Source organism: Rhamphochromis longiceps, linkage group LG14 (assembly GCF_057381845.1).
Source record: "Rhamphochromis longiceps isolate RC_006_pf linkage group LG14, R_longiceps_female_GT1.1, whole genome shotgun sequence".
NCBI lineage: Eukaryota > Metazoa > Chordata > Actinopteri > Cichliformes > Cichlidae > Rhamphochromis > Rhamphochromis longiceps.
In genome coordinates this window covers 20,428,234-20,448,435 of record NC_140570.1, presented here as the reverse complement: position 1 = coordinate 20,448,435, position 20,202 = coordinate 20,428,234, and the positions used below count along the sequence as shown (strand labels likewise).

Genomic DNA, 20,202 nt, shown 5'->3' with positions numbered 1-20,202 from the left:
TAAAAGACAGATTTTTCTTTTGTCGTCAAACATTCTGAAGAACACATTTGCTGAATGATGTATGTAACGTAAAAGAAAGCACTGATTAGCCCACGAAAAAGTATTATTCCAGTCAGACATAGCTGGGTGTTCTAGGAAAGGAAAAAAAGGAAAGTCATCTTTTGTGATAATGCATAGTGACATGTCCATCAAGTGTCGATCAAGCGAGAAGAGGTGTGTACAAAAACACCCATAAAATTACTGATACAGCTGATGAAATCTCATACGGTGTTGGACAGATAGGATATTATGTACATATGAGAACAAGCTACACACACTAGAGCTAAAATATTTAGTAACAGGTCATAAAACCAAAACTAAAATCTGAAACTAGCTAAAATAAACTTGTTCACAGACTCAGGTTGCACAAATATTTCAGAAATCTGCGAAAAACAATCGCAAAACTTGAAAGTTATTGTGGTACTTATTAGTTATATAACAAATCCGAGCCATGCCGGAAAAGTCAAGCATATAGCTATATGTAGGCGTGTGTGTATGTGTACCATGTATACAGGGTGGGCCATTTATATGGATACACCGTAATAACATGGGAATGGTTGGTGATATTAAAGTCCTGTTTGTGGCACATTAGTATATGTGAGGGGGCAAACTCCTCAAGATGGGTGGTGACCATGGTGGCCATTTAGAAGTCGGCCAGCTTGGATACAACTTTGTTTTTTCAATAAGAAGAGGGCCATGTGACACATCAAACTTATTGGTAATGTCACAAGAAAAACAATGGTGTGCTTGGTTTCAACTTAACTTCATGAGTTATTTATAAAGCCAGCAATAGTAACACGAAATTCACACTTTTATACATCTTGTTTGATTTTCTTGCTTAATATTTGGAAGTCAGTGGCACATCTCTGACTAGGCTCACAGCCCCAGATTCTCATTATTTTTAACCATCTAGTCTTCAGTCAAAACAACGAGTTACTAAATGGTGTGGATTTAAATGACTTCATGCATGCTTCTTCGCTTGCTTTCACTAACTCAGATGGTGTTGCAACTGTAGCAGTTTGTCTTGAAACAGCAACTTTTATATCAAAATTTCATGTTTATTCTCAAAATGATCAATAATATATATATTTTTTTAATGTGGCCCTAATACTCTGTCACACTTTCCTGTCGTGCCACTCAAAAACAAGGCATTACGGGTGATGGTTCATGGGCAGCCAAGCAGTCAAGTGTGATCACATTCCAAGTCTTGTCTATTTTACAGTAAGTCAGAACACAGAAAAGCAACAAAAAAAGTAAACGTTGGTTCAGAGTGTACTTGTGTGAATAATTGAGTAGAAAATGTTTTTTTAAGTACTAGTCCATTTTTAAAAAGTCACTTTAAGATACATTTAGTACAGTTTTAGAGTCTTATTAAATTCATTTCAGTCTCACTTTCACTTAAATACATATCATCACCTTTACATAATCTCCAAGATCCCAACGTGGATAGGTATTTTTAGATCAGTGTGACCAATTACAACATGACAAATGACTGATTATAGTCAGATATGTGTCTAAGGTTTTCTACAGACAATTTTGATGTAAGCAGTAATTGCTACGGTAATGTACAGTAAGTTTTTCCAGTTCAATGAAGCTGACTGACAGTCTGATAAGCACTGTAATGTCCAGAGTCACAGAGTTTAAAAAAATCACTGATGTTTTGTTGTTGTTAGTTAATGGAGTGAACTTTAGTTGGTTTGCAAACTAGATGTGTGTAAATGTTCAGGCACCAAAATACACAAACATCTTGGTAACTCTGTAGCCTCCTGGTGCTTTCAGAGGAGAATCATACTGTTATTATATACCACTGTGAGTCTCTGCATTCTGTCTTTTCTATAGCAACATTACAGATGGGCAGTATGCAGGGAAGTTCAAACGGCTCAGAAGAGAGAGGTCATCACATTCACTACACATACTAAATTAATGAGCCAACTTATTAGCTTAATATAACTTCCAGCTCTGTCTATAAATGCCCCCATTGTCCAATAACTGGTTATGTAATAGCCTAAGTGTTTAATCTAATTGCACGCCTTGAGGTAATTCCAGACAGGAAGAAATCTGAATGTGTCAGTTTTCATAACATTACTCCTACTGATATTATATTTTATGTCGTATCCTTATTATCCATACTAGATCATAAAACAATCACCAGTTACTATTAAAGATCAGCCCTGTTATATGAACCGAATTTTATCAACCCATAAAAATAACCATGAGGTGCGCGTGTAATAAGGGGTGTCTGTTTCTGTACAGATTACTAATACATTTCCATAGCTTACAGGACAGGAACATTGTGTATTTTTTTTAGAAAACTACACAATAAAAATGTATAAAATAATTACTTCATAAGACTATGGTCAAAATAATTATCTGTTACTCACTGTTAAAACTGTTAAAATAAACATACTGGATAAATATGTGCTATTATGTGTAGAAGGTTATTAACACAGTCACAGTCGCCCATGATTAATGCAGCAAAGCAAAAACCAATAGAAACGTTATCGTGGGCATAGACGTGAAGAAACCTCGACACAGCAGACGGCGGTGTTCACCTCTCACGTCCGTTCATCGTTACATTTACAAGAGAAGAAGAAGAAGAGCGTATTCACTTCCGTGTAAAATTTCATGAATGACCACAGCTTCCCCAGTGTAGCTCGCTAACTAGTACCAACTTCGAGTAGTGTCGCTTGTTTGACAGCTGCCGCTACCGCCTGCTTGTTCTAAAATGGATTATACTGCAACTCAAAGTGGGTTCAGACAGCGTAAGTTACGTACGTAATTTTCTCATTAGCTCAGTTCATACGTTTGCCGGGTGCATGCACACATTTGATGCTGGCTACTGTTAGCTCGCTCTTATCAGCCGGTTGAGACTACCTGCTGACGTTAAACAGTTAAACAGTGAATTTAAGCTTAACTTTCAACTTTAATTAAAGAGCTTTAATTATATAATAGGCGCCGACAATATGTGTTGACACTGCTAACTAGCTAATTCGTCTCCCGTTGCACGGGCTGGGCTGGCTAACGGTCCCCTCTGATGACGTTACTTATTCGGAGTCTTTTTTTGCTCCCTCTATGCTGAGCTTTGTTTGTTTAGGAGCCAGAGCTTGCAGTAAACAGTGCTTATTTGAACTCTGATCAGTTTAATGATTAGTAATGAATGTACAGTGTTATTTTTGTGCTTTTAAAAAATGTGTCAAGCCACTGCAGAGGGGGCCCTCTTGAAGAAGCTTGCTTTCTTGCTTAAAGTAGAACAGTTTTGTAATATTTACATATTTATTTCACTTTTTTATTTCATTCCATTCTTAAGACTTCTCTTTTCCGTGTGCTGCTCTTTACACGGGAGAGGAAAACAAGGTCTAAACAAGCAGTAGGCGCCTGAGGATGCAGTAATCAGGTCTTGTGATAAGTGTCTGATTATATGAATAATACTTCAGGGAAATGACTTAAAAGACTGTCTTCTGTACTGAGATTTCATACTATGAATTTATTTTGTGTAAATAGACGTGTACTTTCCTTAACAGTTCTCTTTATAGCTAATTCAGACCAGCATCTTCAACAGCACACTGTGGTCTAAAAACTTTGGGTGTTCTTAGTCAATTACTTGTTAACTTTTACACGATCCCAGTTGTTGCTATCATACATAATAATAATAATAATAATATACTTTACTGTTGTTATGCAGATGATACAAAGTTATACCTGTCTTTTTCCTCTGATCTAACACCTCTTCATAATTGCTGGATGTCTCGAAACCTTTAAGAACTGAACTGAAACGGGATGGAAATATTTGTTTGTGAGTCCAAAAACTTAGAGACAGATTTTTTTCTCATAATTAAAATTCCCTTCTGAGAACAGTTAAATAATTTTTCTACCACTTAACGAATAGTAAAAGTTAGAAAATCCAGATCTCAAACTGGCTCTGAGAAATTAGTCCATGCATCTGTAACGCTTTATTTACAAGATTATCCAAATCATCAGAAAGACGGATTCATTTTGGCCCAATTACAGCAACCAGTGTCTTTACACTAATATTGAAATTTGAGCATATTACCCCTGCACTGAAGTCACTTCACTGGCCCCAGTTAAATGCAGAATTTTCTTTAAAACCCCTTTTTTAGGGGCTCTCTTATCGATGTCTCTCCACTGCACCTGTATTCACCAAAACAGGTGAAATGGGTTCACAATAGTTCATGTTTTCTAACTGGACAGATTGATTACCCTTAAGGATATCCATCATGAGTGTTTTCTCCTTCTCCAAACTCTGTCTTTTTACACAGAGCCCAGTATGCGTCTAAGGAATAGTCCAGGGGACAGTCCAGATGGCAGTCAGCTGTTTGAGGATACAAGCAGAGCTGGGCCTGGACCACAGGCAGGATACAGGTGGGACTCCTGCCAATGAGGATGAAGCTGTTTTTTCCTTCTCAAGAAGAAGCCTTTGACTGTGTTTTTACAAATACACTCAGTGCCAGAAGGGGGCGACAACATTCCACACCTCATGTTTTACTTGATCGAGCTCATGTCTTTTGTCTTCTGCTTGCATGTGTTGTAAATATTGCTTTTGCTGATTAGATCATCATGTTCACCGAGCTGATCCCCTGTCTTGTGTCACATTGGCAGGAACCAGCAGGCCGGCCCTCAAACTGCAGGATTTCCTGGTCAGACCCTCCTGTCAGAGCCCATGTCCAATCTGGCCATGGCATATGGCAGCTCGCTGGCATCCCAGGGGAGAGAAATGGTTGACAAGAACGTAAGAGCAGCTCACCAATTTTTAACAGGAATGAGTCCAGTAAAATCCTGCTCATGTTTAATCTCATAATAATGGTAGAATAAATGCAGTGATTGCCCTTGTTAGTCAGAGCCTCGTATTCATGTCCGCATGCTTGCTTGTTTCAGCTGGATAGATTCATCCCAATTTCCAAGCTAAAGTACTACTTTGCTGTGGACACAGTGTACGTCGGGAAGAAGCTGGGCCTTCTAGTTTTCCCATATATGCACGAAGTGAGTCTCTTTACACCTGCTAAATGTCAATCATTCTGGTGGATATGTGTAGAGATTGCTTGTGGTTTTCCATAAATATTTAAGATAAAAGAAGAAACCTGCTATCTTCACATAGACCCAAATATTTAAAAACATGTTTATTTTGGGTCTTACATGTTTGAAAGTAAGTGTGTGATCATGTATGTTGCAGAACTGGGAGGTGAGCTACCAGCAGGACACTCCTGTGGCTCCGCGCTTTGATGTGAACGCTCCCGATCTTTATATTCCTACCATGGGCTTCATCACATACATCCTGGTGGCCGGACTGGCCCTCGGCACACAGAGCAGGTACATCTGCATCCATGTTTTTATCAGAGTGATGCACATTTGAGTATGACCCTAAGCTCCGGTTATGACCATCTTAAACACTTTTTGGAGACTTGTAGTTTTATGTGTTTCTGGTTTAAGCCATTTCATTTTCTTAAAGGCTGTCCTTTTCAAACCTTAAAGCCAAAAATGGAGAACATCACCACAGGTTCATAATAAAGGATTTAGAGTATTCTCTGTTATATTTCTATGGACTCTGTTATTTCTATGGACTTCCTCAGGTTTTCACCAGAGCTGCTGGGAGTTCAGGCAAGCTCAGCTTTGGTGTGGTTAATCATGGAAGTCCTGGTGGTCCTCCTGTCGCTCTACCTTGTCACTGTAAACACAGACCTCACCACTATAGACCTGCTGGCCTTTGCTGGCTATAAATATGTTGGGTATGTACCAATTGGTGTCATTGTTTGCCTTTTATTACTCTGAATCTGTCAGTGTCATGCCTTAAATGTGTATATCTCTCCTTTTGTTTCTGTAGGATGATTGTAGGCTTAGTGGCGGGCCTTTTGTTTGGGAAGCCGGCATATTATCTGTCTCTGCTGTGGTGCTGTGCTGCCATCTTTGTCTTCATGGTGAGTAAAATTATTTACTTACGTTTAGTAATTTTGTTTTAGTGTACAGATTTTAGGGTGGCACGGTGGTTAGCACTGTTGCTGCACAGCAAGAAGGTCCTGAGTTCAATTCCACCATCAGACCGGGGTCTTTCTGTGTGGAGTTTGTTGGCCCTGCGACAGACTGGCGACCTGTCCAGGGTGTACCCCGCCTCTCGCCCTATGACTGCTGGGATAGGCTCCAGCGCCCCCTGCGACCCTGAAAAGGATAAGCGGATGGATGGATGTACAGATTTTATTTTTGAAAAATTATTGAAGATGGTTATAGGCTTGAACACATGTCAGAAAGCCTTAAAGGTTCATAGATCTCACGTCAAACTGTGCAAATGCATCCTTCTGTATTTTTTAGTACATAATCGCAACAATAATAATAATAATAAATTCCTTGATTTTTTTTTTATCATAACTTCCTGAAACTTGGGGTAGTCATATTTAAAGATAAAAAGTTAGACAGGTCAGGTAATTTGCAGACTTAAGTTTTTTCCACTTGGTGGTGCTGTTGTTAAACGTGGCCGAAGTTTCAGAGACTGCAATAATCCTTTTGAGTCAGACGTTTAGCCTTCAAGTTTTTTTGTATCATTTGTTTTTCCTGTACTCTTGTTTCCACCCTGACTTCTGTTTAGCACAATGCGTGCTGTTTGCATTGGTGAGGCAAGGAGCAGCCAGTCAGAAGAAAAAGACAATTTAGGGAGATGAGTGTTAAAGAAAGAGGCGTTGAAAGAGTTTTTGTGTCCGACAGTTGAACTGAGGGGGTTGTATAACCCACCAGTTTAAGACAGTATAAGATAAATTTGTCTTTTTGCAAAGCTACTTTGGTGGATGCTCAGGTTAAAAAATCTAGAGCTGCAAATAAAACGTTTTCAAATATCTTTTGCTTGTCTCTCCTCAGATACGCACTCTGCGTCTGAAGCTGTTGTCAGAAGCAGCAGCAGAAGGGAAGCTAGTGAGAGGAGCCAGAAACCAACTGAGGATGTACCTCACCATGGCTATAGCAGCAGCACAGCCCATTTTCATGTACTGGCTCACTTTCCACCTCGTCAGATAAAAACTCCAGCACTTGCACATAGAACTCGTCATCTCACCTGACTAAAATTTGAAAAAAGAAAATAAACACAACATACATATCAGAGAAGCTGGACTTGGATGAAACACACAGCGACATGAAGCCTCCACGTACGTGTGGAGCTGAACAACACGCTACAAGACGACTTAGAGAAGATGCGAGGCGTTACCGCCGTTTCACAGCACAGCCATTTCATTAGCATTGCCTTTTTTAAGTCTTCGCAATTTTGTAGCAAGAGCAATTGGCTTTAAGTTTCTTTTTTCTACTGTGTAATTACTGCTTAATTATGTTTTTTTGGGGGGGGTTTTTAGGAGTATTTATGTATGTATGTATGTTTGTGTACAGCAAGACTATTATTGCAGATGTTTCATGAGTGATATCTCTGAGCCAAGAAAAAGCGGTAACCTCATACAGACCGTCCACTTAATAAAAAGAACTCAAATCTGGGTTTGAAAATGATCAACTGGCTCTGCTTGAACGTTTGGACGATGAAAGCTTTTCCCCTTCTAATGTTTTTTTTTTTAATGGCTGTAATTGTCCAGCAACATGAGTAAAAACATCTATCTGGAAACCAGGGTTACCCAGCTCGTCTAGAAATGTCATATAATGCCTAACCCCCATTGTTCACACACTCTGTATTGATTCTGAAAATATATATATTGTATAATTCACCCTGCTCCCCCCCCCCAAAAAGACACACTGCTATTGATAGCGGTCGTGAAACTCTTAACGAATGCCGAGTCGGTGACGTCTGCGCTGTTCCCTCCCTCTGTCCCCCTGCAGGACGTCTCTACAGGAGAAGAGTGAAAGATTGAACGTCAGAGGCAACAAATGTGGTTAAGTTTAAAGATTAGGGGTTGTTGTGTAGTGCATTCACCTAAAGTCCTTTTTATTTCAGTGTCTAACTTGACATCTATGCTGTTGCTAGCAGATTTCCATGGTTACCTGTAGTTTGCATGAAAGATGGTGACTTACCTGCGAACACTTGCCACCTACTAGTGGAGAGGCAATAAAACTTGAAAGTGTGCAACACAAACAAGCGGATAATGTTTGCTTTCAAAGTAAACCTAAGAAAGTGTTTCCGGTTTGCTTTCTACTTTTCACATTTTCGCTAATACTCCACAAGTACTTTGTTACTGTTTGCAGCCATTAGGTGTCATACAAACTGTGGGCAACAATGGCAATCTGCTTGGAGTCAAGCACCCAAAGGTTTTCGGTCTTTGCGATTAATTTCACCTTGAGAGTGCCACTAGCCTCCCGAAACCACTCACCAACCAGTCACTGAATGCACACTTTTCCCTAGCAAAACATGTATTACACTTCAGAATCGCATTCAAATGATAGCTGTCTGCATTTTTCAGAAATTAGATGTATTCAGCTTATTGAGAACACCTATGAATGTTAACCAGTTTGATTCTCATAACAAAAATAAATACTGTTCTCCCTAGCAAAAAACAAACAATAACACTGGAAAATATAATAAGTAATTTTATCGTATCAGATGAACTGCAAAAGAAATTTCCCTCGTACGGTCCCGGTACTGGTAATTTTTCTTATACAGATGAGGCCTTATTTCTGTACCATTATTTAATAATTTAAATGTGATAACTGTTTGTGATAAAATGAAGAGTTGGCTGATATATTGCATATTCCTTTATTGGGTGAGAAAGTCATACCTACAGAATAGATATCAGAGCCTTAAACAGGCTGACTTCTGCTAAATGGGTCAAACTGGGCAGAAAGTATCCAAACACATAACATCCTTATAGAATATGATGTAACACTATAGATCAACTTACCTCAAAATATATAAAGCATACAAACAATTACAGCAATATGATGCAACAAACACAGCAGTGCTACTAATCCAAAATACTCCAAGCTTCATATAACTGAAAAAAAAAAAACATGGACATTTATTTTTAGCTCCATTCTGCTGCTGATACATACTTTAGGTTTCTGAACATTAAAGTCTGTCTATTCTCTCCATCTGTCAGCTGCTGCTGGCTCTTCCTCCTCCTCACACACTGCTGAGTTTGTCCTGGTGGATCATCAGGGGTGCAAAGCCTCACAGATGATGTGCAGCAGTGGGTCCCTCAGTCTGTCCTCACTCTGGACACTTGCAGTTGACATACATGGAAATCTGATTTGGTACCAAATCAGAGTAATCAAGTAAATCCAAAACTAGTCTAATGTTATTAGAAATATGCTTATTTCTCATAAAGCCAGACTGTGTCTCAAGAACTCTTTAAATTCTGTTAACAAGTACTAAAGCCATATAGTCATTATTGAGCAGACAGATGGGTCCAATTATCAATAAAAAGTGAGTCTTTTGGAATAAGTGTTATGAGACCTTGAGTAAGAGTAGGAGGGAGGGTGTTATTCTCTATACTTTCTTTGAAAACCTGTAGTAAGAACGGAGCCAGGAGATTAGAAAATGATTTGTAAAACTCTGCAGTTAAACCCTCTGTGCCGGGAGATTTATTGGCCTTAAGTGCAGAAATGGAATTAGAAACTTCCTCCACCATCAGAGGGCTGTCACAATGACTCCTATCGTCCACATCAATAGTTTTTAGGTTTTTAATATTATTGAGAAATAGTGTTGAAACGTCCTCATTATATTTTGAGTTGTACAGTTTAGCATAGAATTTGGCACAAAAATTTGCCTAGGAGACAATGCCATTAATATTTAGTTGATGAATAGAGTTTGTTTTTGATCTGTATTTTTCAAGCCTGAAAAAGGAAGCAGAATTTTGTTCTCCCTCCTCCAGCCACCTCTTCCTGGATCTTACAAAAGCACCCGCAGCCTTGCGTCGGTATAAACCGTCCAATCTATTTTGAAGGTCTAGTAAAATCTTCCTCCGAGGTTTGCTGATCACTTCTTCCTCAATTTAGTCATTTGACTCCCATATCTTCTCAAGAATCCTTTAGTAAGGAATTATTTAACTTCAAATAGGAGAATTTGTAAGGTATATTATCCAGTGTAAGCATTTGGATGTTAATGTGAATTGCTCCTGCAACAGGATCCTGGATCCTGTTGCGCCAAGTAAAGAGTCTATCATCTGGAAATTTTTCTCTCCAAATATCCACAACATTACATTTTCCCATGAAATTTGTAAAGTTTGTACTGTATGAAGACTGCTGCCCTGGAGGCCATCTATCAACCATATTACCTAAAGCGATGTTAAAGTCTCCACCAATGAAGAGGATTGAGTTTGTGTATTTGGAGAGCCAGAAGATAATTCTTTCTTCTAAGGAGTCATTTTCAGTTTTATTATTGTAACCATATATATTGACTGTAATGAAGGTACTGTTATTGTGTCTCATTATTGAGCAGAGGTAGTATCCTGAGTTGTGTCAGAGTGTAACTCATCTCCAGAGAAGTGGTAATAATACAAAAATAATAAAATACTAGGCAGCATAGCAGAGAATTTATTAAGATGATTTACTAGGTACAAATGCAAGAAAAGGTGATTTCCTAATCTAAGTATGTTCTAAGTAGGTATGACATGAAGTGTTTAACAAATTTCTTACACAAATATTATAGAAATCTGTCAAAAACTTGTTTACAACTAAACGTTATACTGTTATTTCTTAGGCAGACAACAAAGTGGGTTCATGTTTTTTACCCACATTTGAGCGGGCACACAGGACTTCTCTGAGGATACAATTCAACCCCTGAAACTAAATAAAATAAATAAAATAACAAATCTGACACGCTTATTTGCAAAACTGAATCTGAAAATTCACAGATAACAATGGTTATTTTGTAGCATTACAAATCAGAATTTTGAGAGCTTGTGCACAGTGGTGGATTAACCACTACAGAACCATTAAAAGGTTATTTTATTAATTACCAATACTGTGGTTTAATCCATAAACTGGGCGGTGTAAGAAATTTGCTAAGCACTGTATTTATTGAAGATTTAAGCTTGTGTTCATTTTAAAAGCACAAAAAAAAAAAAAATTGTAATAACAATAAAAAATATCACTCAAAATTAATAGCACAGATTGTAAAGCAAGAAGAGCCGAAAAATAACCGATGCTAAGATGGACTCTTTACAACGAAACCCCTGCTGCTTCACTCTGTGGTGCGTTGCTTCTTCCGGAAGCCTCTGTTGTGATTGATAGCCTGGAGAAGCCTTGTGCGCATCATCCTCTCGACTGGGTATCTCCTGTAGATGGGCAGTAACAACAGGAAATGGCAGGTAAGCGATTCAGGCAAATGGCGTTCAGAAGCATCGGGCAGCACAGCCACTCTCATCTTGATGCTCTCCATTCCCAGGAAGGGTACGCGATCACTGCCTGTGAGAAACACTGAGGATGAAAGAAAATAACAGAGGATAAGTGAAAAATGGAATCTGAAATGTTACACAAATTTTTGGCAGGACATCAAGAAACACATGTCAAGTAAGCTAAAACTGATAGACGTAAATGGAAATGACAGCAAGCCTAATGATGAAATACTTACAAAGGAACTTTTTCTTTTCCTCTGCTGTCAGGCTCTCAAACACCTCCCAGAACACCACTATATTTGGATGCTCATCATGGTATTCGCCTTCATAAAATGTGTTCTGTTTGGGAACATAAAAATAAGGACATATATGAAATATGTGTATCATTTACATTTTTTTTATCCCACTGGCACCAGACTAGGTGTCAGTGGTGTCACTCTGCTAATTTCATAAGCAGAGTGCAAGCTTTAAATTTAATTCCTGATTTATGTTACGTTGCAAGTGTGCACACAGTCAGCTATTCTTTTTGTATTCTTTTGGTCAAACTGAACTATGGTGACACATATGGTTCAGGTGTTTTAGGGAATTCATAGCATACCGTGCTAAACTATCCTGCATTGGCAAGGAAAATTACTCAGAATATGGTGAATTAAAGAAAAACAAATCAGATTATGAATAAAAATCTTAGCATCAATATTGGATCTCTTCAAGTTTATATCTCTTTACCTTCTTGAACACCTCCCAGTCGTAGTTTTCTTGGCCCACCATCACTGCTTGCAGCTCCTCTGGCTGGAAGAAGTCCACCACGTCCATGTTGCACACTTTGAAAAACCCTCTCTTGAACTCGTCAAACACTCTCTCCACTGATTTGTTGAAGACGTAGTTCACAAAGGCAGCTACGTATTCTTTCCTATTGATGAAAAAAAAAAAAAACATTTAAAAGTATACAAGTACTGATTTATAGTGTTGGCAACATCCCAGCCAGTGTAATGGCATGTTGCAACTATAAAGAAGGGAGCACAGCGTGGATGTAGCTGTTGGATGGCAGAGAAGGAGTGCTGTGTAGACTGTTTATACACACCTGTTTGACCCGGTGACAAGTTTTCCTGGTTCATTTGGATCAAGCTCAACTGTCTCACCAGCCCAGGACACCTACCACAGATAATCACTCTGTCAGGTGAAGAAAGTGTGAAAGAAAAACAGACACGAAACACATGATTTAGTAAACTTACAGTGAAAGTAGTGTCCAGCGTTTGAACAACATCAGGGGTGTAGTCCTCTAAGATGATCCTCCAAGACCTAAAGGCACAAAAGCACTGATGAATGTTTTGATACTGTTGTTAGCACTATTTTCAGTGTATTTGAGGTTAAACGCACGGGAAATATCTATGTATCAATAAACTTCTTTTGTCATGTCATGTGAGAAAGAACGCGTTTCACTTGTGTGTTTTTAAGTCTGTCTTACTCTGCCAGCACAGGGTCAAACTCCTTCATGTCGTCCAGCGTAGGTTTGACCCTGAGCAGCTTCTTGAACAGAGCTTGTGGGAAGCGCAGGTGGATAATGTTGTGGTTGTAGAGAGCCAGGCCACACAGAACGCCAAACAGGAAGTAAGTCTTCTCCTCTACTTTTGGCTGTTTGGTCGGTGAATAAAAAGAAATTGTGATACAGAAAAATCCATTTTAAATCTGAAATTGATCATATATCTATATCTCTCTATATTTATTTTTTTATTTATTTTTTTAATCTGCTGCTTTATTTTTTTAAGCAGCACATAGATTATTAATGTAGGTTTTTTCCATAATTGGTCTTACCTTGGGAGGGAACCAGGCCACAGTCTGGCTCTCATTATATATGAACCTTTTAGATTCTGGAGCCATCAGCTCATCAAACACATGCAGGAAAAAGTCCCTTTTGTTGACATTTGTTGTCTTCCTGTCCTCCACAAACAGCACCTAGGACAGAAAAAAAAAAATCATGTTTCTGTTAGTTTCTGCAACTCGTGATTTTATAGAGCAGTTTATTTAATCCCATGTCCATTCTCTTCTGCTTATCGATATCGAATTACTAAAGTAATTTTATGGGCATTCATCTAAACACTTGGGTCCTCTTTTACACTTTAACGAAACACTGCTGGCCAACAGTGCTAACCCTAGCTCTAGCAATCTAGTAAAAGTAAAGTTTCATATTTACTAAAAGCTCCCTTTGGAATGCACAGTGGTCGGCTGCACTGAGCTGTCTGAAGGTGTCCTCGACCAGGTGAGATCGCCTCAGGGTTAGCTGGAAGACTGGGGCAGGTGGAGAGTCTGGGGCATGCGGTTGATGGGGCACCAAAGCTGCTTGATGAGCGAGTTGATGCACATTCTGTAAGTGCAAAAAAACCCAATTAGAAGGAAATCTGCTAAAAGATAGAAATCAGTTCCTGTGTAATTGCAGATGGTTAAAAAGGGTGAAATCTGAATCCACGTTCTACCTTCACTGTGGCTGCACAGAAGTTAAATACGGCCACTTTGTGAAGCAGGGTCAAAAGGAATGGGTAGCGACAGAAGATGGCAGGTGTGTTCACGTCATCCTTTAAGACAATCGGTCATTTAATAATGAATATCAGTAAAAAGCAGTCTGACAGAAAGTGAAATCCATACTGGACAAATGGACACATTGTTTATTTGAAGCACTTGAGTTTACTGTACTGTTTGTTTTTACCTCCTCTTTGGAGAATTGCCACCAAAGCATGATGTCAGTGTAAAGCTGCACAGCATTTGTGATTTCTTCTACATAAAAGGTGCTCAGTGGGACTTTGTAGGACTTTCCAGCTTTGTTTGCCTGGAAAAAAATATATTTTTTAATCAAGAAAACAGAAACAATATTGTCATTTGTTAACTTTTTTTTAACAGTTTTTCTATCTCAAGACTTTCAATTATTAGAACTGATCATATTTTACTAACAAGAGATTCCAGTTGATCTGTTAATTGAAACCAATATTTCATACCCAGAATCTAATGGTCATTAAAAAAAAAAAACAGAAGTAAAGCACACAGCACTGACTTTGTATAGCAGCTTGAGGGCTTCCAGGATAAATTTGACTCCTGGGTTGTGTGTTTGTAAGAGGCCATTCTTTAGCATGAAGGCGAGAGCCTTTTTGAAGACCATGATGTGCTTCATCAGTATCGAGGGGGACAGTGAACTCCACCACTTTTCTGCAGAACACACAAAAAACATACAAAGAAATATTAAGTTTACACTGCATAAATTGGATTTCTAACATCTCCAAAACTATTATTTAGCAATAAAAAATAACTTATTATACAAACTGAAGAGATTTTAAAACAAAACAGTGTCTTACATTGAATAAATACTTTTAAAGTTATCACAGTAAACTCGATCATTATACTGGGCTAAACCAATTTATTAGACCGCCTGTCATATGTTGTTACTTTTTATGCATATAAACCGAATTTAACATTCAACTACTAAAACATTTTTTCTGTCTAGGAATGAAAGTAAATAACTATATTTGGCATCTCATTTAAAAAAAAAAAAAAAAAAAAAAAAAAAAACTACAACTAATGCTGTTTCATTAAATGCTAAATTTGAAAATTCATGGATAACAACAGTACTTACATTTTAACATTAAAAAAATTGTTTTAATTAAAGAGTTTAAAGAGTAAATATCAATAGTGTTAATTAGTGTTAATTTAAAGCGGCGGTCCCCAACCCCTGGGCCATGGACCGTTAACAGCCCGTGAGTCGTTTGGTACCCGGCCGCGAGAGTTGAGGCTCGGGTGTGAAATTTATGGTTTTCATCATTAACTGCGTTTCCCTGGGTCTTTTCCCCATGTGTTATGAATAAATTTTATTTTTTGGGGTAGCAGGCCACACAGAAAAAAAAATTAATAACTTACATTATTTTAGTTTTTTTCTAATCTGACTGAACAGTGTGAAGCAGGGTTTTCTGCAGTTACAGCTACCAAAACAAAATTGCGGAGCAGACTGAGCATAAGCAACACACTTCGGGTGTCATTACCCCCCATTACTCCCAGGTGGGACCATCTCGTATCAGCCGTATCATTTTATTTTGTATTTATCCGCAACACCTTAAAGGCCAGTCCATGAAAATATTGTCTGACATTAAACTGGTCCGTGGCACAAAAAAGGTTGGGGACCACTGATTTAAAGCATTTACAGCATAAACCTGACAACGAGTGGTTGACTAACAAGCTTGTTCTCCAATCTTGTGACAAAAGTCATTTACTTAATGTTTCCAGAGTCTTGTCCGACATCTCTGCTATAGTGATGGCCACAGATAGAACTGTATTCATGACATTAGAGTCCTCTTGAAGAAGCGGGCAGGTCAGAAGAATCAGGATGATCTCTGGAGATTTTAATGCAGTTCTTGACAGGTAAAGCAAGTCGCACAGAGGGACCAAGTTTACCTGCATGGAAAGGAGACCTACTGTATGAGATCACAAGTTTAAAAAAAAAAGTCGTCATATCTCAAATTGTTTAAAGAATGTTCTTAACTGATTGTTTGATCCACTGTCTTGTGAACAGCTGGTCGAAAGCTCGGCTAGCGGCCTCCAGGTCCACGGTTAAGTCGCCTGCTTCCAGTGGAAACCCACTGATATCAAACAGAGGTGAGCGGCAGCACCAACCAGTCAACCCTTAAATCTTACATTTCTAGATTAACCCCGACCCAGACAAAACCATCAGTGAAGGACTTACTTGGCTTTTGTGAAACTTGCAACAAGACTTGAACTTGTCAGGAACATCGATCCTATTTCTCTGTCGCAAAGAGAAAGAAACATCAGCAGAGACTGAGACAGTGAAGATCTTGAACATATATTTAATATAACTAATATTAAAACTGCAGTCACATAAATCTAAAAATCCCAGAATGATGATGAATTACCTTTTTGCCTCCACATTACTATGCTCCATCATCAGCCATTCTTGGAGTTTTGTCTCATCAAGACGTCCGGTTATCTGTTTGTGAACAGAGTTCTTAAAATAAAAGAGAGAAGAAGTGAGCAGGCAGAGTGACCTGTTTTCTGTGAGCAGTTAAAGCTGTAGGTGTTTGATTACCTCTGCAGGTGAAGAGTAAGCAAAGTTTGTGTTCCACCCAGCAGCTATTTTCAAGTCTGCTTAAACAAAAATCAAACAATTTCATCTAAACATTCAAAATTTATAAAGCACATAAACTTAATTTACATTCGAGATTCTGAACTATTAATCCTACTAGCAACATCTAACACGCATACATACCACTGGGCATGGCTGCTGCATCGTCAGTGGTCCATGGAAACTGAACCAGAGTGGGAGTCAGACTGCCACCATTGTGCCCATTTCCAGTTTGACCTTTAGCTCCACTGCCAAAAGCCCAGAGCTGACCAGAAGAGCCCAAAACCAGAGTGTGATGCCTGGCAGACCAAAAACAGTCCATGGAGTGGGTATTAAATAGCACTCAAACTGCTTCATCAAACACACCTCATCCACCCAGGCACTTTTCTCTATGCTTAAGTGCGTTCTAGCTAACATTGACAATACAACACAACGGGGATCTTTAGCACACAGACTGTGAAACGCTATAAATGATCATGATGGTAGCCATGGTGGTGCTTATATTAAAAACAAAACATCCCGGTTTTTACCTGCCACATGCAATCTGGGAAGCAGGACCATCCACACCTGCAACCAGTTTGGGCTTCACTTCATTAGCAGAGGTGCTGTGACCGAGCTGACCTTGGCTTCCGTCTCCAAAAGTGTAAACTTTACCGTCCTGCAAAGCAAAACAACCGTAGCTTTTACTTTGTTAATCAATGGTTGGAGTCACCTGGATGAACCAGTGAAGTCAAACCTTTGTCAGCACAGCAGAGTGCGACTCTCCACAGCTTATGAAGGAGACACTTAGAGGTCTGAGCGCAGGCACCATACAGATGTTGAACCTGCCTGTTAAAGCAGAAACAGATAAAAAGTAGTGTGTTTTATTTCAAATCATGCCACACACATATACACTAAGTTTATGAGTCACTAACTTGCTCTACCTTTCTCATCCACCCTGTTAACCCCGAGCTGACCACATTTATTGGCCCCACAGCAGTACACCAGGTCTGCGAGGGTAAGGAACAGACTGTGGGTCCCTCCTGCTGCAATCTGGGTTACCGCTACTCCAGCCAAAGCACAAATTATGACGGGTGTATCCTGCACCGGCACCTCCTTCCCCAGGCCCAGCTGACCATGACTGTTTAAACCCCACGAGAAGACATCGCCTCCTGGAGAGAGGTGAAAAGTGTTTTTAAAATGTTCAATTAACAAACAAATCATTAATTTAGTTTATCACATTATTATTCCTCAACCACCACAGAATATTTTACTTAGAAGTAGAATAAATAGGATGCATGGATACGTTATATAAGTGAGAATTATGTAAATCAAATTAGAAATTCAGGCGCAGTTATGGCCTTTTAATTGATATACTGCTGGATAAAGTGCTGGAGTTTAAATGGACTGACTCTCTTTGCCAAATGAGCCTCTGGACAATGAAATATCTTCAAATACTGTCAGCTACGTGAAAGAATATACGTCACACTTTTAGGGCAAGCTGGGTTTACAATACGGATAAAGACACTTTAAAAAAGGAAAAATTCATCATCAGTCATCATGTGTGGGGAAAACTGTTATCGCCCTTGTTCCATATGAACACACAAAGTTGTGTCTTACCTTTAGTCAGGGCCAGGGAATGGGAGTTTCCACAAGCAACTTGAATTATCGGTATGGGCAGTGGGATAGGCACCTTGCTGCATGATGATGGACAACAATTCGTAAAAATGTGGCAAAAAGCTTTGAACAATTGAGTGATAATTGTGCATATTATTCATGTGTCACTGAATGAGTGATTACCTTGGTCTGTGACTGTTGGGAGGTGTTGGTAACCCTAGCTGTCCATCCTCTCCTGCCCCCCAGGAGAAAACGTGTCCAGATGCACTCACAGCCAGAGAGTGGTCCTGACCGCAAGCCATCGCCACCACACGGCCCAGCCCCTCCACTTGAGCTTAGAAAGAACGACAGAAATTGCACACAAACGTGTCAGCTGGATCACATTACATGTCTGACTACAGTAGCCTCAGCCTAATGAGAACTTAATCATAAACAAAGACAAACAGGAAAGTTTGGGACATCCGCTAAAACCTGTGCAAAGCTTCTCATCTATAGTGTTGCAAAGCAGTAAACAGCTTACCTTACTTACCTGCGCTTTCTCTGGGTTAAAGCCAGTTATAGCTTCTAGGTTTCACAGTACATACATACATGCATACAATATGAATGCTAATGTATCAAAAATATATAATAATATGAGACAATAATATAAACCTGTTATTTATTTCTTACATTTTGCACGTGATTTATATGACTGTCCGTGTTCGCGCTTCCGTCATATTTCATATTTCTTGCTACATCTAGCAACTCTGAAGTTTCTTAGGTTTTAACTTTCGTTGTCTGCACCGACAGCACTGAAACGAAACTGAAACTTGACGCATTAAGTTTTATTTACGCAGTAAGTGTTCCGGAGATGATTTATCGCTTCTTAAGGACGCAGTATCTGATTAAAAGCCTGCGCCACACGGTCAAATCACACCTTAAATAAATATGTCCAAATACCCGTGAAAAGAAACTAAGAAAGCAATTAATCAAATAATAAAATTATAATATTTTGTTTTATTATTTTGTTTCCTTTAAATGAAAACAGCTAAACAGCCTACTCACCTATGATCTTTCCATTTTTTTTCTTCTGTCGTCCAAGTTGTCCCTGAGAGTTGTGCCCACATGACAGCATGTCCCCGTCTGCATTAAGAAATAAAGTGTGCCGATCCCCACAGCAGATCTTAGTTACAACCCCGGGGACGGTCCAGGACACGGGGCTGGGGGCCCCCTGTGACCCGAACTGTCCGCTGGAGCTGTCTCCCCAACAGAACAGCTGCATGTCTTCACCTGGACTCAAATGAGGACCTTGAGGGCTCTGTGATGGCAATTTAGCTCAGCTGATGCTGCCTTCGAGGGTTGTCGGAGATATTAGAGTCACCTCGTAAAGAAATCGACCATTCAGTCGCATATTGTATGTTTTTTTTCATAAGGGCTACCGTGTCTAAAACTGTCATTAATGCAATTATTTAATTAATTAACTAATATAATAGAGATTTCTAGGCTACAGGGTGCACAATTTGTTCTTTCCAAAAGCAGCTAATGCAAAACCAAAAAGTGCTCCACTTTACGAGGTTGAACTTGAAGGCATCACGAATAAATAAGATAAGATAAGATAAGATAACCTTTATTAGTCCCACACGTGGGAAATTTGTTTTGTCACAGCAGGAAGTGGACAGTGCAAAAGTTATGAGGCAAAAATTAGAATACAATAAGAATAAATACAGTACACAACTGTACAGAATAGAATAAAATAAAATACTATATACAGTAGAATAAAATAAAATAAATATACAATAAGATAAAAATAGAATACAAATACAAATACTATATACAACTGAGTAAAAATACAACGATGACAGAAAGGATTATTGCACTTAGTATTATTGCATATGTATGGATGTGTGTGCTTGATCAGTTAAAGTCTTTATTATGGAGTCTGACAGCAGTGGGGAGGAAAGACCTGCGAAATCTCTCCGTCCCACACCGTGGGTGCCGCAGTCTCCCACTGAAGGAGCTGCTCAGTGCTGTCACAGTCTGCTGCATGGGGTGGGAGATGTTGTCCATCAGGGATGACAGCTTAGCCGCCGTTCTCCTGTCACTCACCACCTCCACTGGGTCCAGAGGGCATCCTAGAACAGAGCTGGCCCTTCGGATCACCCTGTTCAGTCTCTTCCTGTCCCCAGCAGAGATGCTGCCGCCCCA

The 20,202-nt window shown here is 39.2% G+C and overlaps 2 protein-coding genes across 5 annotated transcripts; one reads left to right on the top strand and one right to left on the bottom strand.

Annotated features, from left to right (window-relative positions):
* The first annotated feature begins 2,642 nt into the window (after window positions 1-2,642).
* Window positions 2,643-8,110, top strand: yif1b (Yip1 interacting factor homolog B (S. cerevisiae)). Of its 3 annotated transcripts, none has more exons than XM_085380668.1 (8): window positions 2,643-2,801; window positions 4,317-4,419; window positions 4,657-4,786; window positions 4,933-5,037; window positions 5,228-5,364; window positions 5,625-5,780; window positions 5,876-5,969; window positions 6,898-8,110. In XM_085380668.1, the coding sequence occupies exons 1-8, from the start codon at window positions 2,765-2,767 to the stop codon at window positions 7,051-7,053; spliced, it is 918 nt and encodes a 305-aa protein (XP_085236794.1). In that variant the 5' UTR covers window positions 2,643-2,764; the 3' UTR covers window positions 7,054-8,110. The 3 variants fall into 3 exon arrangements, with proteins under 3 accessions (XP_085236794.1, XP_085236793.1, XP_085236795.1); XM_085380667.1 differs by having other exon boundaries at window positions 2,643-2,810; XM_085380669.1 differs by having other exon boundaries at window positions 2,648-2,786.
* A 2,376-nt stretch (window positions 8,111-10,486) lies between these two features.
* Window positions 10,487-19,456, bottom strand: LOC146653974 (putative E3 ubiquitin-protein ligase HERC4). 2 transcript variants are annotated; one of them, XM_085380623.1, is made up of 23 exons: window positions 19,063-19,456; window positions 18,202-18,352; window positions 18,022-18,098; window positions 17,346-17,573; window positions 17,159-17,250; window positions 16,953-17,080; window positions 16,567-16,721; window positions 16,387-16,445; window positions 16,214-16,305; window positions 16,027-16,086; window positions 15,826-15,922; window positions 15,557-15,737; window positions 14,350-14,501; window positions 14,008-14,127; window positions 13,778-13,876; window positions 13,498-13,668; window positions 13,119-13,259; window positions 12,772-12,938; window positions 12,539-12,605; window positions 12,388-12,458; window positions 12,033-12,216; window positions 11,543-11,645; window positions 10,487-11,388 (listed from the first exon to the last, which is right to left on the bottom strand). In XM_085380623.1, exons 1-23 carry the CDS (start codon window positions 19,277-19,279, stop codon window positions 11,153-11,155), a joined length of 3,048 nt encoding a protein of 1,015 aa, XP_085236749.1. In that variant the 5' UTR covers window positions 19,280-19,456; the 3' UTR covers window positions 10,487-11,152. The 2 variants fall into 2 exon arrangements, with proteins under 2 accessions (XP_085236749.1, XP_085236751.1); XM_085380625.1 differs by having other exon boundaries at window positions 16,387-16,442; window positions 19,063-19,455.
* Between the last annotated feature and the right edge of the window lie 746 nt (window positions 19,457-20,202).